The sequence below is a fragment of the Nannobrachium achirus genome (genome assembly GCF_963921795.1).
Source record: "Nannobrachium achirus genome assembly, chromosome: 5".
Lineage (NCBI taxonomy): Eukaryota > Metazoa > Chordata > Actinopteri > Myctophiformes > Myctophidae > Nannobrachium > Nannobrachium achirus.
Genome location: NC_137814.1, coordinates 63,793,803 through 63,821,246, shown reverse-complemented (window position 1 = coordinate 63,821,246; position 27,444 = coordinate 63,793,803). Strand labels below are relative to the sequence as shown.

At 41.5% G+C, this 27,444-nt stretch overlaps 1 protein-coding gene across 4 annotated transcripts in view; it reads left to right on the top strand.

The window, feature by feature from the left end:
* Positions 1-27,444, top strand: part of LOC308285754 (sialoadhesin-like) — a 177,527-nt gene that overhangs the window by 79,263 nt on the left and 70,820 nt on the right. For 3 of the 4 annotated variants that reach the window (XM_080726609.1, XM_080726608.1, XM_080726610.1), the window contains 3 exons: positions 8,942-9,084; positions 18,723-18,942; positions 21,937-22,113. In XM_080726609.1, coding sequence (XP_080582735.1) covers positions 8,942-9,084; positions 18,723-18,942; positions 21,937-22,113 — 540 coding nt within the window. Of the gene's footprint in view, positions 1-2,465; positions 2,577-8,941; positions 9,085-18,722; positions 18,943-21,936; positions 22,114-27,444 lie in introns of those variants that run through there. The other variant, XM_080726611.1, reaches the window with a different exon arrangement.

Below are 27,444 nucleotides of genomic sequence, written 5' to 3'. Positions count from 1 at the left end.
TTTTTTCAGACGTGGAACCATGCCCAACTTTATATTCAACTCTAAATTATGTTTATGGGTCTTAAAACCAATGTTTTTGGAGTTATAAAAGAAAAAACATTTTTTTTGGACGGACATCTTGGATTTCGGGGGCCGCCATCTTTGATTTTCACGTGGCTCGGCTTCTTGAATCAAAGAGTGGCCTCCAAAGATGATGTGTACCAATTTACACGCTTGTATCACAGAGTGAACGATTGCTCTTATTATTTCCTGTACTATGAGGCAATACTCCTGATCAAGATCTAATTCTTCATTGTCAGTTTCTTCATTGTCAAATTAGTTTTTGTACCAAGCTCCACAGGCACAATGGCACATCCATATGCTCAACTTCAGTAAAGCCCTCTTTTATAACAGAGACAATGCCCTATACTGCACTGGTTTACACTTGCCTGTAAGTGGAAACCAGTGCACAAACTGTTCCAAGCATCTGGCCTGAAGAGGTTCTTAAGTTGAAACCTGCCTTCTACCATGTGCCAGCCACAATTCATTGGTGAGGGCTTTGGATACCCTTGTTTATAGTGGGTCCTCATACTGTGCAGAGTCAGGGCATCACTTGTTGGCGGCATTGTATCATTATTGGCTTTCAGTTTTCAAAACAGGCCACAGAAACTGCATGAATTGATTTGCTGTTGATTGATCATTAAATGCTAACAAACCATTTAGTATCTCACCTGTCATTTTGATATCTTGAACTTTTTCATGTATCCACATTTCTTGTCTCAGTTGGTATGCAAACATAAGAATTAACACCAGCACATCTGTGTCTCTGCAGACAATGATGAGCCTCTGAAAGCCTTTTGTTGTTGCATCAGCTGAATGTACTGTATAAGTACAGTATGCGAGTAACAGCTTCTTTAGACTTAATATGAAGCCTGCATTTGAGGAACATCAATCACGGCTACTGATGATTTCAGGATCCTTAAACCCTCCACTAATACCAATTTCCTTACCATTATTGAGAACTTTCTTCTCTAGCTCATTTGATAAGAAATGGGTCAGATTGGCTTTGTTTTCATCCATTTCAATTAAGCTAATATCCCTGTCTGGCTTCACTTACTTGGTTCTGAATTTTTCAAGCTTGGCATCTGCACTGTAGAGGCTTGAGGATGTTTTCGGAGAGGCTGTCGTGGAAGTCTTTATTCTTTGTGACCAGTTGGTTCCCAACAAATTGAGTGATACTCTTCTTGCCAGACTGCAGCATTTCCAAGGTCCTTCAGTGTATCTTCTGAATCAACATCACCAGTTGTCAGAGACACTAGATCATAAACATTCTCCTATTGGAAGATGTGATATCTTTTGATTCTTGTTGTCTTCATCATCATGTGTCAGTCCAAAATATGATCTGGTATCCTCTGCCAAGGTTGCACACACACCTTCATTGTAGGTGATGGACCAACGGTTTATAGCTGTCTCATGTCTGTGTTCATAAGCAGTAAACCAGGGCATCATGCTCTTGAAATAATATTCACCATTACTCTTGCCAGCAAGTTCAAGTTCAAGTTCATTTATTGTTTGTCCCCGGAGGGCGATTTGGTTGCAGCAATATATAAAAGCATTCATCTGTCACAAAGGACATATAAAATCACATAGGACAGTAAGGACACATAGAACAATAAAAACAGGGTAGCAGTTCGTCATCTCAGCCAAAAGTAAAGAAAACAAAAAAGAAAAAGCAGCAATCATAGGCCATATATTGAAATTCACATCATATTCATTTCATACTTTAGAAACTTAAATTAAGTCTCCCAGAGCAACAGATTACCTCCTCCTCATATCAGCATAATTTAAAGCCCTTATTGAAGCAGGCACAAAGGAAAACTTATGCCTGTTTGTTGTGGCCACTGCACACTCCAGGCGAAGGCCAGATGGAAGCAGCTTGTACTCACAGCTGAGAGGATGAGAGCTGTCCATACGAATGGACTTGGCTTTCTTTAGCATCTGTCTTTGGAAGACGTGATCCAGGCTACTGAAGTTTACTCCAGCTATCTTAGAAGCCATTCTCACAATTCTTCCAAGGTGGTTTTTGTCTTTTATGTTCAGGTTTCCATACCAACAGATGATGGAGAAGGAGATTATAGATTCAATAAAAGCACTGTAAAACAGTCTCATTAAAGATTTGTCAACGCGAAAAGTGGCAAGCCTCCTTAAACAATAGAGGCGTTGCTGGCCTTTCTTGCACAACATTTCACAGTTAACGTCAAATCTCAGCTTACTATCGAATGTAGTACCCAAATATTTATAGGTGTTAACCAGTTCAACTTGCCGACCGTGGACAACACTGTTCTGGGGAACTGGGGAGGATTTCCTGAAGTCAACACACATCTCTTTTGTTTTTGAGATATTCAATTGTAGGAAGGCATCCTCGCACCAAGTAAGAAAATCATCAAGCACTTTGCCATGACCATCTTCATCATCACCAAGCAGGCTGACAACTATAGAATCATCAGCATACTTGATAATGAATCTGTTGGCATGGTGACTAAAGCAGTCGTTTGTGTATAAGATGTACAGGAAGGCGGACAATACACAACCCTGAGGTGAGCCGGTAGAAGATGTTATTAGGCTGGACAAAATACCATTGACTTTTACCTGTTGTGATCTATTGGTAAGACAGTCAAAAATCCAGGCTATAAGACCTGCATCTAAACATAATAGTCGTTCCAGTTTTTCAACCAAGACATGAGGCTGGATCGTATTGAAAGCTGATGAAAAATCAACAAAAAGTAGCCCGGCGTGCTTCTTACTACCTTCTAAGTGTTTAAGAAGAAGGTTAAGTAATGTGGATGAAGCATCTTGCACACCTCTCCTGCCTCTGTAGGCGAATTGAAAAGGGTCTAACAGAGACTCGGTTTTTACCAGGAGCTCCAAATATTCCAATTGCTTCATTACAAGGGAGGTTAGTGCAACAGGTCTGAAATCATTTAACACCATGGGGTTCTTTATTTTGGCCACAGGCACCACTATGGACTGTTTCCAAAGAGATGGCACCTTCTGCAGGGAAAGAGACAAGTTAAAGATATAGTAAAAAAAATGGGGCCTAGCTGGTCAGCACAGGTTTTTAACAGGCGACCACTGAGTTTATCGGGACCAGGACTTTTCCTGGGTTTACACCTCTTAACCCTAGGATGCATGAGTGGGGTCAAAAATGACCACAGGGGTTGTTATTCTTCAATATCTTTAAAATTTAAAGTTTAAATATATTCATATTCCAGGTATTCCTCATAAAACATGTTTGTGACATGAGGCCATTTGCATTTTTATCATTCCTTTCATTAATTTTAAGAAATTGCAGTTTTTGTATCACTACCCCACTCTTCCATGAGTGGGGTCAAAAATGACCCCAATTAAAATCAATGCATTTTTGCAATAAACTACTTTGCTCTCACACATAACTCTGCCATACTTTTGCCTAGCAACGTGATTTCAACTTTAAAACGCTCACACGACTTGGGCCTTTTATCCGCCAATAGGGACGAGCTATAATTGTTGAAGCCCCGCCCCCTCTGTCTACTAAACGCGTGCAGCAGCTGTCACACTTTGCTGTCACATTTTGCTCTCACACATAACTCTGGCATACTTTTGCGTAGCAACGTGATTTCAACTTTAAAACGCTCACACGACTTGGCACTTTTTCCGGCCAATAGGGACAAGCTGTAATTGTTGAAGCCACGCCCCCCCCCCTGTCTTCCTATTGGCTGGGTATTTAACAGCCATAACTCCAGTTCACAGCATGGTACCGTCTCGAAATTTGGTGTCTGGACTTAGACCGCCATATAGGGATGAGTTGCAATTGTTGAAGCCACACCCCCTCTTACAAGTCTGTTGTTTACACCCGCCCTGATGGTCGCTTCTCGCCCTTAGGGCGTCTTACTGGTAATATTATAGTAGTAATAGTGGTAATAAAAGTAGTAATAGTGGTAGTAATAGTGTAATAGTAGTAGTAATAGTAGATAGTTGCGACTGTAGATCGCAAGTTTAGTATGTGAACGGTCACAGCTTGTCCATATGTATGTATGTATTTCTGTCACGCCTGACACTGTGGGTCTATGGGTTTGTCACTCTGTGATGTCAGGGGAACCACTCTAACAGAATGGGTTTGCTGCTCTGGCTTCACGCTCTGGCTTCACTATGATGTCACAACTAACAGAATCCCTTTTACATGGAGTTCCCTGATGTCATTAATATTAAGCCCATATCTAACAGGACTTCATATGGAACTACCCATATCTGGAGACCACATCGGCCACATACCACACTAACAAAATCCATATATGGCCAAGACAGAAGGCCAAGACATCCCATATCTGTGTGGCTGGTTCTACAGACAGGGATCTCCATGTATGGGCATAAAAACGATTAGTGTGACATCACAGTGAAGCCAGAGCGGCAAACACATTCTGTTAGAATGGTTCCCCTGACATCACAGTGACATCAAAGCATGGGGCCTCTGTTGTTCCTAATATACGTGAACGACATGGCATCTGCTTGCGACTGCAATCTGTTCCTGTTCGCGGATGACTCGGCCCTCCTAGTCTCGGGCAAGGACCACTTGCAGGTTGAAAAGACACTTAACTCTGAACTAAGTAAGATCTGCACATGGCTTAACGATAATAAATTATCAATTCACTTGGGAAAAACTGAGTCCATCCTCTTTGGAACAAATCATAACCTCAAAAAAGTTGATAACTTCACAATCAAAGTGGGTGACAAGGTCATAACACGAAAAAACGAAATCTCTTACTTAGGATGTATCCTTGAAGCTAATCTTTCCAGCGAAAAGATGACTTCTAAAGTAATAAATAAAATCAACCAACGAACTCGCTTCCTACAGAGGATCGCCCCAATGGTCAATTTCAACACACTGAAGACCATAGCTGGTGCAATAATCCAGCCCCTATTTGACTACGGAGTTCACGTATGGTATCGTGACGCCCCACAAGCCCTTAAAACTAAACTCCAAACAGCCCAAAATAAACTAATTAGGGTCCTACTTCACCTTCCCTATCAGACTCACCTCACCGCTACTCACCAGTTAAGAGTGGGGTGGCTCAGAGTAGATGACAGAGTACAGCAACTTGCAATGGGCCTGGTGTACAAGATACACTACACCACTATGATACCCAAGTACCTGTCAAAATACTTTATAAACATTAAGGATGTCCATAATTACAACACCAGAGGCAGCGCCACAGATCACTTCCAACCCAGAGTCAAAACCAACAAAGGGTCAAACTCGTTTTTCTGCTATACCACCAAAATGTGGAAAGCCTTACCGAAGGCCATAAAGGAGTGTGGATCACTAGCATCCTTTAAAATTGCCCTGAAAAACCACTTACAGGCAGCAGCCGTTCGCAACTGGTAAAAAAATGAACCTAGCCCAACCCTACCCTCCCCTGCCCCTCCTTTGTATATACTGTTTGTTTTAGACTTACTGTTTTCTTTTTTGTTTTTCTTTACATATCTACTGCATAGTACTGTGTTCTATTTGTCTGTCATTCAATGTTATATGAGATACTTCAATGGTTTCCAGTGGAAATAAGCTTAGTCTTTTCATGGATCTCCTTTTAGTAGACCTTGTACCAGTGAACTGTACCGTCATGAAACTGTACCTTTTCCTATGCAAACTTCTAATAAAGGGACAAACCCATAGAACCACAGTGTCAGGCATGATAGAGATACATACATACATACCTACAAGCTGTGACCGTTCACATACTAAACTTGCGACCTATGGTCGCAACTATTATTACTACTATTACTACTATTACTACTATTACTACTATTACTACTACTATTACTACTACTATTACTACTATTACCAGTAAGACGCCCTAAGGGCGAGAATCGACCGTCAGGGCGGGTGGAAACAACAGACTTGTAAGAGGGGGCGGGGCTTCAACAATTACAGCTCGTCCATATTGGCTGTCTAAGTCCAGACACCAAGTTTCGAGACGGTACCATGCTGCAAAATGGAGTTATGGATGTTTAAAGCCCAGCCAATATGAGGAAAGAGGGGGCGGGGCTTCAACAATTGTAGCTCATCCCTATGGTGGTCTAAGTCCAGACTCCAAGTTTCAAGATGGTACCATGCTACGAACTGGAGTTATGGCTGTTTAAAGCCCAGCCAATAGGAAGACAGGGGGGCGGGGCTTCTACAATTATAGCTCGTCCCTATTGGCCGGAAAAAGTGCCAAGTCGTGTAAGCGTTTTAAAGTTGAAATCACGTTGCTAGGCAAAAGTATGGCAGAGTTACGTGTGAGAGCAAGTTGTTTATTGCAAAAACACATTGATTTTAATTGGGGTCATTTTTGACCCCACTCATGGAAGAGTGTAGGTATTGGTTGGTCATGCATCCAAGGGTTAAAGCACTTAGTAACATCTTGCTCGTCAAAGAAGGGATTCATAGGAGGGGCCGACATGAGACTGTGTCTGATTTCATCATGCTTGACATTAAAATCAAGGACATCAAACCGACCATAAAAATCATTAAGATCCTGAGCCAGCTCTGCATCAGAATTATATCCATTTAGATGAACTTTTCTCCTGTCACAATCTTTCATCCCGGTGATTGTTTTCATGCTGTCCCAAGCAGAGCCTAAGTTATTCATTTTGAGCTGAGACTCAATTTTGTCCTTATATTTACTTTTACAGACCCTTATTTCACGCTTTATTTCCTTCTGGATGTCACACAACTCTGCTCTGTTCCCTTCTCTAAAAGCCTTTTTTTTTTGCTGTCCAGTAGCTTTTTAAGTGTCTTGGAGACCCAGGGTTTGCTTTTCGGATAAACTTTAACAGTTTTTACAGGAATAACAATGTCTTCACAGTATGACACCCAACTACTAACAACATCTGTCAGCTCATTGATATCATTAGCAGATTCTTTAAACATATCCCAGTCGGTTGTCTCGAGGCACCCCTGTAAAGTGAGGCAGGCATTTTCATTCCAGTCTTTCACCTGAAAGCTCTGCACTTTACCTCGTTTCAATACAGTGCGATACACAGGGATAAGATGAATGCAATTGTGAACGGATTCACCCAAAGGTGGAAGTCGGATAGATTTATATGCACCTTTAATATTTCCATAGCATAAATCAATGATTTTGCTATTTCTGGTAGGGCATTTGACATATTGATAAAAGTCTCTCAAGGTGACCCCGTATCCAAAAGACAGTTGGTGTTGTTTCCTTTAATAATCACTTGAGCTGTAGCTTTATTCCCAATGAGGCCCTTTGGAATTTTTACAGACTGTTCTTTGTCCTGAACCCTCTTCAGGTCAGGTTTGTTTGGTCTGGGACTGGATTTGTCTGCTGTTGCTCCCATATGTCCCTCTATGGGAGCAGCAGTCAGTTCAAATGGGTCTCGTTATCAGGGGCATTAGTGGTTTCCCACAAGGACTGTTTTTCCTTTAACTGTTTGTTCTTGGCAGCTACAAGGACAGGGTCTGGCTCATTGTCACAAGCAGACTTGATGTGACCATCCTCACCGCATTGAAAGCAATACCAAAGACGTGGCATGCTGTTAATTTTGGTGGTAGATCTCTTGGTAACTTTCTTTTTCGCAGGTTGGGCCTCAGTTTTAGCAGTCGCTGCAGCGGACTGAGCTTTCTCTTGTTTTGATGTCTGTCTCTGGCTCTCATTTTTCATGCTGCTCAGCTGGTCGCTGAGGTCTGCCATTTGTTTTTTCAGCTTTTCAAATTCAGTGACAGGACCAGAATCAGTAGTGGCCTGTGCTGTTTGTAGATGAGTCATAGTGCGCTGCTTAGTGACACTAGGAGCAGGAAGTGCCCAAGTGCTGTCTCATACGGCTGACTTTCCCAGCCTGTATGTCCTCTTCTGTTCTTAGCATTAGCAAGAGTTCTGGGAAAGAAGGTAGATTGTCCCTTCTTTTTCCAAGCTGGAGATCAGTTATTAGGGAGTTATCCCAACAGCCAAGGCAGAACTGCTTTAGGAGCTGTTAGTCAAATTCGGGTGCAGACACACCACCGCGCCGCATAGTCAGGCTCAGACACACATGCAATCTGTGTAGAAATGAGGATGGCTTTTCATCATGATTCATAAATGTACTCATGAATCTCGCATAGAGTTCATCGCCATCTTCAACCGTTCCATAGGCAGAATCAAGTAGTTCAAGATAGGCAGAGGGTTGAGCCTGCGGGCCTAGATGCTTGATTAAATCTGCTGCAGGTGGAAGGAGGCTGTCAAGTATGCGGTGTGTGCACTGCAAGTCAGAAACGGAAGGATCTTTCATAAGGACTTCAACGCTTGCGCGCCAGGTATCATAATCTGCTTCAGTGTTAGGTCAGGGAATTTTCCCTGAGAAGGCACGGAGCCTATTTGGTGTAGTGAAGCGTGACGAGGTGTCACTACTGCGAACTACAATCGTGGGCTTCAAAGACAATGTTCTCACAAGTGGAACTTTTAAGCCCAAGCGGCAGCAGGGGCTCTAGTGTTTCCATGGCAGTGCCAGTTTTGAATTCTACTATCATGTGTTGGTGGAATTCTGATTTGTCGTCATCTATGGGAAAAAATCTGTTAATTTCACCATATTTCTCAAGGTAAATACCGACTTCATCAGTGGAGTTCCCTGTTAGTCCACTAATTATTACCGAGTTGGGAGTGACTGACAGCTGGTGGAGGTTTTGATAGTAACTGTGACCTGACGGTCGCAATAAACTCCACAAGCTTACAACGCGTCGCCTGTGAGCTTGTAGATTGGCTGTTTTCAATGTGCTACACTGTACTATATATATATATATATATATATATATATATATATATATATATATATATATATATATATATATATATATATATATATATTAATCTGAATCAATCTATACCTTTACCAATATGTACTTTTTCTATGTTTGTCTTTTTTCCCTCTCTGTGTTCTTGAACCTCAGAGAACAACAGACAGTCAAATAGACTGTTGAGAGCCAAGGTTCCCTTGATCTCTACTCAACGCTGCAGTGCTGCCTATCCAGACCAACTGGATCTGAACATGATCTGTGCAGGATACATGGAGGGAGGAGTTGACGCCTGCGGAGTGAGTGTGTGTGTGTGTGTGTGTGTGTGTGTGTGTGTGTGTGTGTGTGTGTGTGTGTGTGTGTGTGTGTGTGTGTGTGTGTGTGTGTGTGTGTGTGTGTATTTGTGTGTGTATGTGTGTGTGTGTGTGTGTGTGTGTGTGTGTGTGTGTGTGTGTGTGTGTGAGATTGACAATATATTCATGATAGAAAAGCAATGCGAGAACAGCTCCCTGGTACTTTAAGCTTGAGTTCGCTGCACAGTGCGGGTTGCGTACAAAAATAGCAGATCTATAAGCTCACAACCCGCCAAGGACGCGACACATTGTGACCATGTAGATCTATCATTTTCAGCGCAAGACGCTGTCACACGACAAAGTATACATCTGTAAAGCTGTAACATGTGCAGTATTGGGTTACCATAGTAACGTGACTGCACACTGTCAATTAAAAAGAAGAAAAAAACAAGATGAGACGGATATGACTGTAGCCTATTTCTGCTCTCTATCTCACTCTCTGAGTCTTGTGATTTGAAGCAGACAGTATCTCCGTTTGCAACAATGTGGCAAAACACACCCATCCAAATTATCTTTTTTTTTTTCTTTCTTTTTTTGGAGCTGTGTGCAGCTCCCTATACGTGGCTGTGTGGGTCTGTCTGTGTGTGTGTCTGTGTGTGTGTATGTAGCCTGACTTCGGCGCGTAACTAGTGCCGCACCATTTACGCCACTCGCGCAATATATACATCAAAATGTGCGGCTCGGCCGGGAATGGTGTTCTATTACCTTTCGTTCCGATCCGCCTTACCATGCCAACGTAATCGGCAAAAAACGACGCTTAATTGTCCCCATTGACTTATAATGGGACAATGCAAGAAATCACTTTCAAGTATTTTTCTCTCGTAAACCATAGGAGCTACAGTTTCAAACCTCGGAGAGGAGATTCATAATGATTTTAAGAATGAATCGAAAAATAATTACATCACTCGGCCTCATGGTGGCGCTATAACGGCCCACTTTACGTTTTGCCCCGTAACTCTTGAACCGTAGATCGGAAAATTTAAATTCTTTTTTCCCTGGATTCCTTGGGTCAAGACGCATTTCCCCATATAGGCCACGCCCATTTGCGCCAGGATAGATTTTCCGCCATCTTGAATTTTCTCCAAAACACACTTTTTGCTCCTTTTCCTACATATTTTCTTCAAATGTCACAAAAATCGGTACACATGATCTACACACACACACACACACACACACACACACACACACACACACACACACACACACACACACACACACACACACACACACACACACAGCTCCACTTCACACGGGTGTGATTTTTTAATATATTCTGACAAATAATAAATTGACCGAATATCTATGTACAACCTTGTAAAGCATAAGATACGGTGGTTTGAAGATTGGGCTACCTCTCTTTTTCTAAGATAAGCCCAGAACGTAGAGATCGATGATCGAAGCTGGACGTTCATACAGGAGTCAAGAGGCATACTTTAAATCAGTGGATCTCTTATCAGTGTTGTGTTACTGAAAAATAGTAACCAGTTACCGTTACTAGTTACTTCATTTCAAAATTAACTCAGTTACTTTACTGATAACTTAGGCCTACACCAAAAAGTTATGTGTTACTCTGAAATGTAACTTTTTAGTTACTTTTTAATTGGGCTCCCATTAATGGCCTTATAGCCTTCATTTTCATCACTTCACATGCATTGCACTGACCTCTGCTAAGCAATGTGGTCGATACCAGTGGTTCCTAAACCTTTTAGCCTGTGACCCAAAAGAGAAATTAGACATTTGCCCGTGACCCAAACTAGTGAAAACAACATATTTACAAGTTCACAATGTGTCACTTCTTGCTGTGTTGTGAGCTTGTAGATCAGCTATTTTCACTATTTCTTAAATATGTGTGTTCTAATTTATTAGAATTTTTTATGGAATTTCTTCGATTTTAGTTATCATTTCTTTTTACATATATTTTTATTTATTTATTTACAAGCAATGTAGGCTACGACATTAACATATTTTCCTCAAGATATTCTGAAATGCCTTACCAACAGAAACTTGAGGGAAAATTTCCTTACGACCACAGGAAGTTTATAAGCTTTTCTTCTAACAAAAATATCATGGTAGACGCGACAATTTGACCGCGAGTCGGGACACATGCATGGATTTACAAGACGCTGTCAATCAATAACACACAGCTGTCCACCGCACGCAGAGGATGGGAAAAGTCAGCTACTGTAAGTGATCGCATTCTATCATATATGTTGTCGCGTTTGCAGTCTACCATATGTCTGCACGTCTGTTGGTAAAGCACAAACATACCCAGTGCCCACCACAGCACGTCTCTTTGGTGTCGGTGTCTCGTCTCCCCTCTGCCTGCATGTCAGTGACACAGGAAGATTTAGGACTACGCTCAGCTCTAGCTGCATAAAATAATGCAAAATAACAGAGTAACGCATCATGTAGTCTAACAGTAACTGAGTTACTGAATTTAAAAAAATAACGCGTTGTACTCCTAAGGCCCTCTTAGGCCGCAATCACATATTAAGAGCATTTGCACTTAATGATCTGTGCTCTTTCAAAGTTGGATCAAAGTCTGGGCAGTTCCACTAGAGGAGGAAGTGGATGTGGATTTTGGCCATGTAGTTCTTTTGGAGTTGTCATCGGGTGAAGGCAGAGTAGTGCTGCTTTTTGGTGACACATAAAATGGATCTACAAGCTCACAGTGTGCCGCCATGCAACACTTTGTGAGCTTGTAGATCTGCTATTTAAAACATTACTTTAGGTACTTGAAGTACATTCTGATGCCAACACAATACTTTTACTCAAGTACATTTTGAATTCCAGGCTTTTACTTGTAACAAAGTATTTCTATGTTGCAGTATTGATACTTTTACTTAAGCAACGAATGTGAGTGTTTATTTTTTATTTATTTTTTCCACCACTGTACTTGAAAAAAAGCTTCAATTTTATTATGAATAGCACATTTAATCAATTGCATCTGTGTAGGGGCATCACTATGTCACTATGTATGAAATGACAAGACAAGACAAGACAAGACAAGACAAGACAAGACAAGACAAGACATATTTTTAATACTAAGTGACATGAAGCCTCCATTTCAGATGAAAAATGTAAAGTGTGTGATTAGAACATTCTTAAACATTACATTCAACAATAACAATTAATATTACAAATATTTCTTTACATGTCATATAGTGACATAGTGATGCCTACAGAGATGCAATTGATTAAATCTGCTATTCATAATAACATTTAAGCTTTTTGTCATGTACAGTGCTTAAGCAAAATTTTAAAACAGCTGGTTCCATTCCTTGATTCTGATTGGCTGGTTGCTGTGGTATATGAGACTATAACCCACACCTTGAATCAGTTTATTTCAAAGCCAGGTGCATTATTTCTTTCCACTGTGCCATGAGACTGAACTAGAGAAGCAAGCGTTTGATTTTCACTCAAATCCTCCTGTGTGGGTGCTTCTAAGCACCGCCCGCATGCATAGGACAGTGACTGAATGGCTCCGGGTGGGGCTTGTAAAGGCGAAAAGCGCCTCTATTCTCCAGGCACATACTCGGCTGTTAGTTTAGGTTGCTATGCTAGCGTTTTTGATGTGATGTTCACCCACATAGCAGCTAAATCTGGATGAAAATAAACATGTGTATGGATCAAATATGGTTCTTAATATGAGACTGATCTAACACATAAGTGTTGTTTCCCTATTTTTTGGCAAAAAGAATGACGTGACTTTATAAACACACACTGGCTTCCGTTTCTGGGCTGGGATGTTGCTGGTAAACAAGGAAATTTCTCTTCCTGGTGGCGGAGAAGTGTACTTTTTCTTTAAATAATGGAATGCTATGATTTTCATGTTGCAATATTGTGACCGTTTTAGAAAAGCAATAAGCCATGCAAGGCTTGTGGTTTCCGGGGTAGTATACACCGGCTGAGAGGGTCGGAAACACGAGGCGTTACCAACGCCTCTCAGCCGGTGTATACTAACCCGGTAACCACTCGCCTCTTGTGGCTTATTGCTTTAGTATCAATACTACAACATAGAAATACTTTGTTACAAGTAAAAGCCTGGAATTCAAAATGTATTGAGTAAAAGTATTAGTGTTGGCATCAGAATGTACTTCAAGTACCTAAATTATTATTTTTTTAAATAGCAGATCTACAAGCTCACAACGTGTCGCATGGTGGCACGCTGTGAGCTTGTAGATCCATTTTACGTGTCACCAAAAAGCAGCAGGTACTCTGCCTTCACCCGAAACTACAAAAGAACTACATGGCCAAAATCCATATCCGCTTCCTCCTCTAGCGGAACCGCCCACTTCCCGCAAAGCATTGTGGTTTATGTATTCTTTTTTGGAAGAGACTTTGATCCAACTTTGAAAGTGCACGCATCATGCAAAGTGCAAATGTTATTAATATGTGATCGCGGCCTTAGAACTAACAACTTTGAAAAGATTTCGGAAAGATTTCGGAAAGACTACCGTCTTGCACTGTAAGATTTGAAAAAGACGTTCTAAAGACTTAATGATGACTTTTAAAAGATTTCAGTTGTTAGATGTGAGATATGCCTCTATAGATTTTGTAAAGACTGGTTCAAGATTTCCTTATTAGCTGAAATAGCTATAATAGCCATGTGTTCCTATGCCCTGACTAGCTCCAACAACACACATACATACTGTACACACACACACACACACACACACACACACACACACACACACGCACACACACACACGCACACACACACACACACACACACAGAGGCGGCCCGCCCAATAGGCAGAGTAGGCGACTGTATAGGGCGCCATGAGGGAGCAAGGGCGCCCACCAATAGCCTACAAATATACAATATAATAAAAATACATACAATAAAATAAAAACGCTTTTGGGCACCCAGGCACCAAGGCGCCTCTCCCAATTGAACAAATAAACAAGAATAAATACACTTTTGCACCCTGTTCTGTTCCTCATCTGCTGAACTATAATGCACCTAAATGGGGGATACAAGCGCAGTAGAGGCAACCCTGAAAAGCGTAATACTCTCAGATGCATGCTCTCTCACTCACACAGAGGCAGCCTATCTGCCTGTGAAGCAGGGGAGGGGAGTGTCGGTCATCGCAACGCATTGTGAGCTTGTAGATCTGCTGTCTATCATGCACACACTATGGCTGTCCCCGACTAAGGATTTGTATAGTCGACTAAGATTTTAGTCATTGTGTTGATAGTCGACTATTAGTCGACTATGGCCCGTTTTTTTTTATTATTATTATTATTATAATTTTTTCATTTTTTTTTTTCATTTTTTTCATTTTTTTTTTACCCCTTTCTTTTATAATGGCGTATAAACAACAGAGGTGAAACACTCATTTAAATAACATGTCTTCTTGACTTTTGTTTTAATAGATAACTCATTCATTATTTAAGCCAAGGTTTATTATCATGGCCTTATAAGAATAGTAATAAATACAGCAATAACAACAACGAAATAATATCTCTAAAATAAATAAAGTAACTAAATAATATAAGGCGAATAGAAGCTAAAGCCTCAGACTCCGATGTCTGTGTGTAACAGCCATGCAACTACTGTATAGGCGATGCGGTCGCCGGTCACACATTTCTATGGGCTCTGCCCGACACCAATATCTGTGTAACATCCATACGTGCATCTATCGACAAGAGCCTGACAGAGAGACAGCGATTGGATTGTACAAAACAGACCCTGGAGAAAGGGGAAAGGAGAGCTTAAAACGTCGCTTTTGGGAGTATGGACATTACATAATGGACTTATAAGCCAACTTACTTTTATCTGACATGTTGCTCGGCGTGGAGTGGTAGGTCATAGCCAGATCCTGCAGCTTACTTTAGTTTTGTCCTATACTTGTTTAAAGTGACGGAGCCTGATTGAGTTGTTAACACAGAACAGCTGTGCAGGTTTTGTGGAGTCTACGCAATGCACACACACAGACAGTACGGGCTGTGCCTCATTGGTTGATTGAAAGCAGCCAGTAGGCTATGCATGTTTTATTGCGAGAAACCAAAGTATATGTTAAATCATCGGACATTAAGCACACCAACAGCACCCAGGGCGCCCCCAGGGTTCTGGGGGCTTGTCATAGACAGTAGCCATTGTTAGGCCAACTCAATGGACTGAGTCAAGCTCAACGTTGGGCATTTGGACCTATACATGGAGAAATGGAGGGAATCTGTTTGGCCTAAACATGGAGATGTCATAATATGGAACTACCGTCATAGACAGTAGCCATGTAGGTCGGAGTCAATGGCTGTCTGTCTGACTGTCTGTACAGGAAGTGATGTCACATGACATACTTTTTATGCCCATATTATGAGTCCTTCTGTACCACATCTCCATGTTTAGGCAAACTCCACACAGAAAGGCCCTATCGCCAACCCAACCTAGGGTGTGAGCGATAGGGCCTTTCTGTGTGGAGTTTGCATGTTCTCCCCGTGTTTCCTAGGGTTGATACCCTCACAAAAACATGAACAAACTCCCCCCAGAATGACAACAACTAGAATCGACAGAGAAACGCTGTGGTTGGCCAGATGGTCAAGAATTGGCACGACCTCGCCCTTTAGGGCGAGGTTGCATGTCACCCTGAGGTCGCATTCCACCCTCAGGTGTCTTACTAGTACTTTTACTTGAGTAAAACATTTGAGTACTTTTTCCATCACATGCACATACACCGAGCTCCGCCCTCAGCCTTCTCTTGTTCTCTCCTCTCCTCTGAGTCTTCTCCATAGTTTAGCCGGCGCAGATCAGGCTGGCAGCTCAGCGTCTTGGGGAATGAATGGCTTTTGGCTCACTAGCATTCTGTCTTGGTTGTTACGTCATTGTATTCATTCAGACTCAGCCCCGATTCGCGAAAATATCAAACCAGTTTGATATTCTCGTAACAGAATCGGGGTCTCAAGTCGGTGTAAAAGTCGAGTTGGACCACTACCTCACACTTAACGATTGAGTAACGACCGAATCATGGGAGCGCGCCGCGGCTCGTCTTGAATTTATTACGACCGTAACGGCGTTATAGTAATTAGTTACTTTGTAACGCGTTATTGACAACACTGCTCTCTATAGATCTGTGAGTCCATTTGGACCCCCCCCCCCCCCCCCCAAATAAAATAGGCCTACATAGCTAATAATATTACTGGTATAGGGCCGATTTTCTCCATTGAAAACAATGCATCCTGAAACTTTGAAGCTCTTTTTCTCTGATCAATGCTTTTAAGAGAACAACCTTTATTCACGGCTAAATGGCCGAAGAATTTGCTTCTAACATTAGCGTTAGCCTATAGGTAATGGAAGCTATTATTCATGTCATGCACAAACGTGATGATGTGTGTCACGGCTGCGCAAGGGTTGCGCATATACAGCGCGGCCCTATGGGGTTTCTTACGGCCCCTCAGATGGAGTTCTGGCGACATTGTGTGGCACTAGATGAGTTAAGACATTTTCGCTGTTGAAAATTGTGCGCTCTCCGGTTGAAGAATTATTCATGGGCTTGTTTCGTTCGGTACTTAAATTCACCAATCAAGATCTCGTCTGTCATTCCCTTTAAGAGTGTCAGAACTGGCATAAAACTGACCTTGCAAAGGGGCGAAGGCGCTCATCTCATCTTTGCACAGACAAATGGACAGCAATCTAGGCCTACAGTATAATAATTCTCCCTTGGAGTGTAGTCCCTATTTCCTTTGCTTACACATATCAGTGATAGAAAATAGCCTAAAAGCATTATTATATTATATTATATTATATATATATATATATATATATATATATATATATTATATATATATATATATATATATATATATGTGTGTGTGTGTGTGTGTGTGTGTGTGTGTGTGTGTGTGTGTGTGTGTGTGTGTCCCAGCGCGGCTAATTTTTTTCATTTCATTTGAAAGCTGGGGATCATAGCTACAAAATGATATATTGGTTGTGGAGATTGACCCAACAGTTTTGAGGTAGGCTTATAGAATGATGCCATGCTGAAATACTACTTTTGAGATATTCAAGTTCTAAATAAATGTCTAACCTGCAAATGACCTGACGATCTCTCACATTAATTAAAAAAAGTCTTATTTACATGCAGAGTTAAGCTCTGGCGTTTAAGTGAAATGTAGCCTAGATATTTTGAGATGCAATTGTGGCTTTTTTCATAAAAAAAAAAAAAAAAAAATCATATTTGCAGTAGTGAAAAACCCTGCCTTCCGAAATGACTGCCCCTCAGTCATGCTGAGTCACACATAATATATATATATATATATTAGGGGTGCAACATATCGAACCGAATATCGAAAATCGAATCGAACCGAGAAATATCGAACCGAATGACCCTGTACCGAACCATACAATACAATACCACTCCACATCCACATTCCCCTGGAACCCCCTCAAGGACCCCTAGGGGTCCGCAGAGCCCACTTAGAGAACCACTACCCTAGAGGTTGGGTACCGTATTGTTCAAAGTTAAAACAAAAAAATACATAGTTAGAAAATATATTTATAAATCAAGGACATTTCTGTATATTTTTTGTATCGAAAAGGAATCGAACCGTGACACCAAAATATCGAAGCCGAACCGAACCGTGAATTTTGTGTATTGTTGCACCCCTAATATATATATATATATATATATATATATATATATATATACTTTGTTATATAATATTATATATTCCTTGGCAGCCAGAACTTCTGCCTGTCAACAGGCAGAAACATCACCGCCGATGTTTCTTCATTTTCTGTGTTGATCTACTCAACTGAGTCAAGGCTTGTGTCGGGAAAAAAGAGTAGGGTTTATTACATTAAAAAAATCGGTTGAGAATTGAGGATATTATATGGTTCATTCTCCGAAATGAGCACCTGCTGCATAATAAATCCGTGAAGTCGCATGTTAGCTTGAATTCGTTTGATATGGAGACAGAACAATAATGTACAACCCCAAGGTATATGTTTTTTTTTTTTTTTTATCTGACCATAATTTACCTTGTGTGAGGAGGAGGCGCGAGGTGCGCCCGGAGCCGTACGCGCCCCTCAGGCCTATATTTAATTTCTAAGGCGATTTTTAAAATGAAATAAAAAACTCCATGACCCTGTGGAATTCTACTTTACTTTCCGACACCAGCCATGGGTCTGTGCACACATGACGCAAAATATAGTAGGCCTACCATGTGACAGAGGGGTCAAAGTTGAACAAAGCTCGCTTTATATAGTAGAAATGTCAACAATAATAATGATGGCAGTATAGTGGATTAGTTTATTATAACAAATTGGGCCAGCCAAATCGATGGAACTGTATCTTATTCAGCCGAAAAATTACCACAAGTCCTCTGGCAACCAATTAATGCCTTTGCAAAGACTATATTACTGGCAAGTATTTCATACAGCTTTGGGTCAAAAATGTGAACTAACTCTTTAAAGCCTGTTGGCTTTTTTTACATTGTGGTCCTTTTGTATTCAATTCATAGTGTCTTCGTAGTTACATCAATAAACTGCAAATACTGACTGTATTCAAGTCTTTATGATATTAAACATCATACTGGTTATATTCAAGTCTTTATAATAACTCTGTAACTGGTTGTCTCTACAGGGTGATTCAGGTGGTCCTCTGATGTGTAAACAGGATGGAATTCACTATGTTGCTGGTTTGGTGAGCTGGGGGCTTCGCTGTTCTATCAGTGACAAGCCTAGTGTCTACACCAATGTCTCCAGATTTGTGGACTGGATAAATAGGGATGGTCGTGATTATGATTATGATTATGATTATGCATATGATTACAATACAACTGTCCCAAGAGCCCACACAACAGGTAAACAAATATGAACAAAAAACCACACACACACACACACACACACACACACACACACACACACACACACACACACACACTCTCTCTCTCTCTCTCTCTCTCTCTCTCTCTCTCTCTCTCTCTCTCAGGTGAGCAATGCTTTTCACGGCGCACCACTGTTTGCCTCTGTTCTGTGTCTGAACATGAATGAGCGGGTTAAGCGATGAATTTATAACTTAATGCGAAAAAGTGCAGGGATTGTGAAATCAAACTATTAACTATTAAATGACCAAGCGACCAAGCATACGTCTGTCTGTCTGTCTGTCTGTCTGTCCGATGTAAGGGGGAGGAGAGGAGGGGAGGAGAGGCAGAGGTGAGGAGAGGAGAGGAGGATAGAGGGGGAGGAGGAGGATATGAGGAGGACGGAAGGAGACCACATGGGTCAAAATGTCTGTCTGTCTGATGTCCGTCTCTCTGATAAGAGGTGGAGGAGGAGAAGGGGAGAGGAGAGGAGAGGAGGAGGAAAGGAATTTACAGGTGTATATATATATATATATATATATATATATACATCAGACACCACAGCGACTTAATGCCGATGCTTATTTCCCTCTGTCAACAATGTAGGCGCTATGTAGCGTCGGGAGCGTATGCTAATTGGGAAGATGCATTTGCGGCGTCGCTTGCCAATTAAGGCTCCTCGCTCACGCAGCATCGGCAAGCGACGTCGCAAATGCATCTTCCCAATGAGCAAGCGCTTCCGACGCTACATAGCGCCTACATTGCTATAGGCATCAGTGTTGAAGTCGCTGTGCTGTCAGGGATATATATGTAACGGAGGTGATCCGAACCTCCCCACCCGGCTTCGAACCCGGGTCTCCCGCGAGAAAGTCCAATATCTTAACCTTTACTCCAAAGGGATATCCCTATGGAACGAGAGCAGGTACTAGACTTTTGAGGCTGCAGGCTGGGGCTGCGACTCTCTCCGCCACACTCACCCCCCTTTGACCTCCTCCTACGGGGAAGCCCGGATCCGGGTCACGGCACCAATGTAACGGAGGTGATCCGAACCTCCCCACCCGGCTTCGAACCCGGGTCTCCCGCGAAAAAGTCCAATATCTTAACCATTACTCCAAAGGGATATCCCTATTGAACGAGAGCAGATACTAGACTTTTGAGGCTTCAGGCTGGGGCTGCGACTCTCTCCGCCACACACATATATATATATATATATATATATATATATATACAGTATGTATATATATATCACGTATGTATATGTATCAAGTATGTATGTATGTACAGTATGAGTCCTGCAACGGGCCGGGGGCTAGCGTATACCCGGTGGGTACCAGCGTTTGACGGGCTAAAACGGGCAGAACATATACTTTTATAAATGCGCAGGTACGGCGATGGGCGGTACGGGACTAAAGACGAGTGGTTGACATTTTATTGTGAAAATCAGAGAGCACTGTTTCTACCCAAACCACGTCACTCACCTCACAGTATTGCACATAGTGAGCAGCAGCAGCCTGCTGCTGGCAGGACACACACAACCACAACATGCATGTAAACAAAGTAACACAAATCTTTTTCACTGTTGCATGAATTGCGTTAGCCCATGTTCTCATCATAGCAAGGGTGGTTTGAAAGGACTAAAGAGTGGCAGCCGACCTGGTGTTTATTTAAATAGATTGCATCGCAAACACAGCGTGCGGGGACGATCAAATGCGATGCCATTTGGAAGCACGCACGCATGTCTGTAGGCTATTTACTTTACTGCACATAATTGTGGGTAGTGGTAGCGGGGCGGGCAACGGTTCCGTTTTTTGAAGGGCGTGGCGGGTGTGGACTTTTATGTAATAATGTTAAGTAGGCTATTAATGATTTGAACCTCATAGATGTACCCTTCAGCTTATTGTTTGTACCATTGTGACATCCACAGGTTTTATATCAATTGTTGAAATGTGACCTTACATGTGTTCAACAAGTTCAAATCGTATACGGGGTAGGTGGGCACCTTCGTATGTACAGTACATGGAGACTTGAGTTCAATAATATATTTTTTTTTTGATTTGTCGCATTCCTTTTAGAAAAAAACTAAAACAAAAAATAAACACAATATATTATAGTAAATTTACCCCCATTGATTCTGGATGGGGACCCAAATGCATGGCCTTGGATGGGGACCCAAATGCACTTGTGTGAGAAACAATGGGGGTAAATTTACTTGAACCTTGACCCTAAATGTACCCCCATTGATTCTGATGGTAATGGACATGACTTAAAGTCACTTACTGTAGATAAGACCATAAAGTTAAATTATGTCTGAGTTTCTCCATTCTGATGTCTTATTTCTATTCTACAGTGGTTAAATGTGGAAAGCCAGATGACATTTTAAATGGCAAATACAATCCAGTTAGAGAAGATTATGATTAAGGATTTGTTACATACACAGTTTCAGTGTTGTTTCCCTTCCCCAAACAATTATTAGATGTAATTATTATTCTAATATTATTATTATTATTATTATTATTTAAGTTACTATGAAAAGCTCCACCGGCTGACAGTCTGTCTGTCTGTCACGTCACGCCACATCACACTTTTCCCCTACTCATATCTCCGCCACCGTTGCCCTTATCAATGCCAAACTTTGCACATGGCTGCCCAACACAACCTCCACCCCTCATTTCTCACATGGCCCTATTCTAGCGCCACCATGATTCTTGCAAAAAAAAGGTGGACACTGCTCCTACATATGTTGCCCTAAAATCACACAAAGTGGTACACAGTATGTCTAGACTCATGTCATCAACATGGATCTGTCCCATATACGCCACCATCAGGCCGATTTTTTAAAACACATTTTTGGTCACTGCTGACCTGACGGTCGCTTTTCTTCTGATTAGGGAGTCTTACTGGTTATTATTACCCTTATTATGCTATTATTACTGTTGACGTGTCCCATATTTCTTTTTGCCATTCTTAAAATAGTTTTTTTCTTTGTTCTCGCAGAGGTCGAATGTGAAGCACCAAATGTCCCACATCTGAGTCAGGTTCAGGGGGGTACACCCCCTTATCTCTATAAGTCTCATGTGACATACAAGTGCAATGCTGGATTTGAGATGGTCGGCTCACCCAGTGTGACGTGTGAAATTAATGGGTGGTCACCTCCAGTTCCAGAATGCAAAGGTATGGCTAATGATGGGGTCACCAAAAAAGTTTGCTAATAATATGGGGTCGTGACATCTAAAAGTTTGAGAACCCCTGCTCTAAACAGGGATGTAGTGTGTGTGTGTGTGTGTGTGTGTGTGTGTGTGTGTGTGTGTGTGTGTGTGTGTGTGTGTGTGTGTGTGTGTGTGTGTGTGTGTGTGTGGACACACACACACACACGCACAGGATCGTCGTTCCCACACTTCTCTCACCCGCCGTCATAATTGACACAAAGTAGCCTACTGTACCGCAGGCGAGTATTCCTACCATAGGAGACGCGTGTGCATAAATTAGAAAGCGCGGCCTGTGATTGGCTGGAGCGGAGTTCTGGAGCGCTCGGCTGTGGTCACTTGGACTGCGCGGGCGGGTGTGAATGCGTTTATCGTGGGCTTGCCCAGGCCTTACGGCCTGGGCATAAATATAACGATTGCATTCACCACGGCTTCGGCCCGCTCTTCGCCCCCGAGCGCCGCAGTGACCAAGGTCCGCTGGCCTTCGCGCCGCTTGCAATGTCGTGGACAATAAAACGAGCGCTCCTTCCGCAAGCGTCTCCTACGGTAGGAATAATAGCGTACCGCAGACAGAGTGAGGACAAGGCAGGCAGAGCAGACCGTCCACCAATTGGTTGTAATATCGCCATGACAACCAACAACCAACCAACAAGCTGACTGCCCCTACGGGCTATGTGTTCTGTTTACTTCTTCAAATTGCGGCGCGACAGGGTTGTATACACAGCAGTTTGTTGTGAATTTCCATTTCATACCTTGGATTATTATCTACCCATGTATAATTCCGGCCAAACATGCAGACAACACCAGTCCAGCACTGTACAATGGCGAAACAGTGCATTCTCATCAGCTGTGACTAACAGACAGTGAGTAGGCCTAAACATGTCTTACTGCCAGTTACTGGTGGGCCGGTTCTGTTCTGCCGCTGTGCAATAACCATGTGAAATCTCTCTTGTGAAATGTCTCTAGGAAATGTTGATAAATTATATTACAGGTTGATCTGACCTAGCAGTTGGTTGAAATAGGCTCTCCAGCCGTGATGAAATGAGCATGACAGGCAGCAGATGGTAATAGAAGATTTGAGAATGGATTAATTAATTGGAAATATCAGTTGTGCAGCTATTTTGCATGGGAAGTTCACAGACGAATACTGGCTAATGATCCGGTCATCAAATTATTGGCCGCAGACCCGTTTTAACCCACCGAAAACGCCATGTGCACGTGCATTGACACGCATGCACATGTGTGCTTGGAGCGTCCCCCCACTTCCAGACTTAGCACTACAACACTGGCTCTAACGCTATGCCAGGGACAATTATCATTCCACGAAACCGGTACGATTTGGACATTTTTTTGGGGAAAATTTGATCGAAATGAATTACTTTTCTGAATAGCCCACACCATTAAGGACATATTTAACATGCATATTTTCCCATCTCAGGCATTACATTTATATGGAATAATCCATTTAACAGGGTTGACATTGATAACGGGGTTGAGTGGAACGGGGTTGAGATTTTTTACTCATATAAAGATGGCAATTACTCTACCTGTGGTGATTAAGAGGACACCACATGGCATGCATGACATTAGGAAATCAGATACATTTGTTGAAATAACAAAGATAGTTTTCACAAATAATTGTTTTCTATTTTTATTTCATGTAACGGGGTTGAGTTGTTAAGCTTTACGACCACACTATGAAAGTATAAATGACTATAAATAGGTGTAAAAAGTTGGGAAATGTCCTCTTTCTGCAGCATCCTGCTCAGAAGACTTGTAGAATGCCATTCCATGTTGTTGATGTCACTAAAGGAGCAGTTCATACTTTTTACAGAGAGGAGAATGACTTTGTAACGGGGTTGAGTGGGATTTGTGGACAGAGCTATGTAATGTGATTTTAATGATAAATCATATCTATTAAAATACTTAACATGACCAGCAATAGGGTACATTGCTGGTTTTATGTGAATAGCATAATTTATGGATTATTTATTTTACATTTTTAGTAGTCATATAAGTCCACTTTCCTTAACAGCCATCCGGGACAAAATAGATGGTGTCTACTAAAAAAAGGGAAGATAATTTCTGGCATTAAGATAAAATGTATGTAAGTTTTACACAATATTAAAGGGGACATTTCAATTAATGATAAATAAATAATGGTGATAAATACATTTTGGTGACCAAGTAGATAAAATACACCTAAAAGGATTAGAGGGACCTCAAATCGTACTGGTTTCGTGGAATGACTCATTGTCCTCATTGATAAGGTTTATGACGTCTAAAATCAAATAAAGACAATATTACATTCGCTTCATGGTAACAAAGACGGTTATAGGTTGTTGAAAGCCTCTTGGAAGATTCTCAGAACCCCACCTTTTTGTGTAAAATCTATCTTTTGCCAAAAGATGAATGCAGACAGTCAGTCATCTTACCATTGAAGATTGTCAATGGCTATTATGGATTCCACGGCTGCCCATCCAGTTCTTTGTTTTCGATAGTTTGTAAAAGGTCCTAAAGAGAAATTATTTAGACACCTGACGAGGACATGCTGTGATGGAAGTTCTTTATTAATTCACCCTTTGTCAGCCTTCTGATTGGTCCCTGACTGGCCAACCAGAAACATCCTTCTCTTTTGCTACAGGGGGCAGAGTTATGCAAAGTCCTCATTCTTTCATTCACATCAATGGAAACAGTGTAGTTTTAAATTGATATTTATTTTTATTTCATTTTTTGCTTTGTCATGATAAATAGGAACATTTCGGAACACAATAGAGTGAATACACTGTGAAATGTGTTGAAATGATAAAAAAATAAAAAATCGCTATGTGGATTACTAGCCTTACATAGAAATCTCCATTTTCCTGGCGAGACTTTTGCATTGTCACTGATGCGGAAGTCTCGGTAGGAGATCACCCCCGCTGCTGGCGGTTGAAGGCTGAATACCAGCCGGGCACACATTATGGAATAAGCTTCAAAAAACTAGTTCACATGAACAATATCGATGTAACTAAGATATTTGATTGGGTACAAATATTTTAAATGTGCTGAATTACAATTAAAATACATGTTATGTTGAGGCTACTTCTTTAATTTCCTGGTCAGTGCGAGTCAGCCTAGATGCGCGCTGCTCTCTCTCTCTCTCTCTCTCTCTGCCCTCTGCCTGTTTCAGAGGCACTATTTTGGTTAAACTAAGAAAAACATGTATTTTCGGGAGGAAAACCCCAAAATGAACAAAAAAAGTACAGTAGTTACGTTCCAATGTAACTACTGTAATTTTTGTTCGTTACTTTTTTGGATAAACTCTTTTACCGCTTTGAACTTTCCCGTTCGCCCCATTTTTCCCGGCGGCGCATCGCCAATAGTACGTTCTTTGGCTCGTTCTTTTGTACCTTGTTTTGATGTCTGTAAACTGATGAGGGGTCGCACGGGTGTGTACCGTTAACACATCTCCCGTAAAAGTACTCTCAAAAACCCACTGGACGTTAGCATCAATGGAGTAACAACACTCTTCCTTGTTATTTTCTCTGGATCTATTGGTCTGTAGCGATTCAGTGGTCTGGACGGACGGCAGCCGACCGCGGCCATTTCACATTAATTCTTGCATGAGGCTGCCCTCTACTGCTAGTATGACCAAAGTGCACTATGTAATGAGGAAAAAAATAAAATAAAAAACGAATAGATCTTTGTCTATAACCTCGCAAAGGTAAGCTGCTTTTGCTGGCACAAGACCCAATAAATAAATGATAACATCTGGCAGTAAAACTGTTAATAACACATAGATGTTTTTCTTTTGGTACTTTAAATAGCAATATGAAGCTATGGAAAATCTTGTTTTTACAATGGGAGTGAATGGACAAAATAGTCTTCCCTGACTTTCGTGTACTAGTAAAAGAGCGACAGGGGGCAGGACAAAGAGTGAATTGCGTGTGACTTCTGTCTTGTGAGAGGAATGGCAAGAAGGTGCTCGGTAGAAGTGAGAATTATTAGCAGATCTGCAAGCTCACACAACAACACACCGTAGCACAACGTGTTGTGAGCTTGTAGGTCTGCTATTTCTGGCGCGTGGCCTTGCTTAACTCCAGTGTGTGTCCACTGTCCAAACAAGAACCCACATCAGGCAGGCAGAGTCCTGCAGCAAATTGTGTGTGACGGTATAAGGGGCAGGCGGTCCCGAGGTGAAACGATTGATACATAATACTCCTGTACCTGGCTTAAAGTCCTGCTCGCAATTTGGTGTTAGGGGAGTTTCTCACCTGAACTGAGTCAGTGGGTCCGTAGACATGAAAAATCACAGAGGTGCTCGTTCGCCATAGTGGCACGAATGGCGCAATGGCCATATCAAATATGGCTGCCATCGGCTATGATGAAAATCCAACTTTTCTGTTTCTGGGTATATATGCACATGTAATACCTCTATTTGGACTAATTTGGGTGTGGGGAATTCATTTCTGACATTGTTCTGACCATTTTGGGTGATCTGGACCTCGAAAAGGTCATGGTCAAGGTCATTTTGCTATTCCGAAGACCGTGGCCATAACTTGGCCATTGTTAGGAGTAAAAACAGGTGTAATAGGTCTAAATCAACTAATTCTGACATGTATAATTAATTTCTGACATTGTTTTGACCATGAAGGATCATCTTGCCTTTGACATATCAATGTCAATGCCATTTTTCAAAAACGATTTTGTTCATTACTTGCACTTTTATAGTATTTTTTCATAAGTTTGTTTTGTTTATTACAAAATACATACTAGTGAGAAATACAACAAGTAAACATCCCCTTTAACTTTAAAGTGGGGTTTTAAATGGGTGTTTAAATGAGAAAATAAGACCATTACGAATAAAAGTGACAAATAAAATCACACAACAAAATCACACACAAAATGAAATAATAATTTCCCTTAAAGTGCACCATATTGTGATTGTGTGCATGCAAGTTGGTATGATGTGTTTTTACAGGATGGATTTGTCATTGTTCCATGGCAAAATATGATGCACAGAACTCCATCAGCAAGGCAGTCATATCGTCGAGTGTCACGCTTCAGATATGGCAGGAGTGTACTTAAGTCAATCAGAGCTTGACATAGCCTTTTTGAGGCACTTGTCCTTTGGACAAGTATATTTCCCATTAACTTGTCCGGACACAAAAGTCACTTGTCCGGATAAAAATGTTATACATTGAAATAGAATTAATAACAAAAGGACTGCTAATGACCCCCCTTGCTCCCTCCACTCCATAGTATGGGCAGTCCATAGTCTGCATACAGCACAAAGCTGCTAGGAGCGCCACAGAAA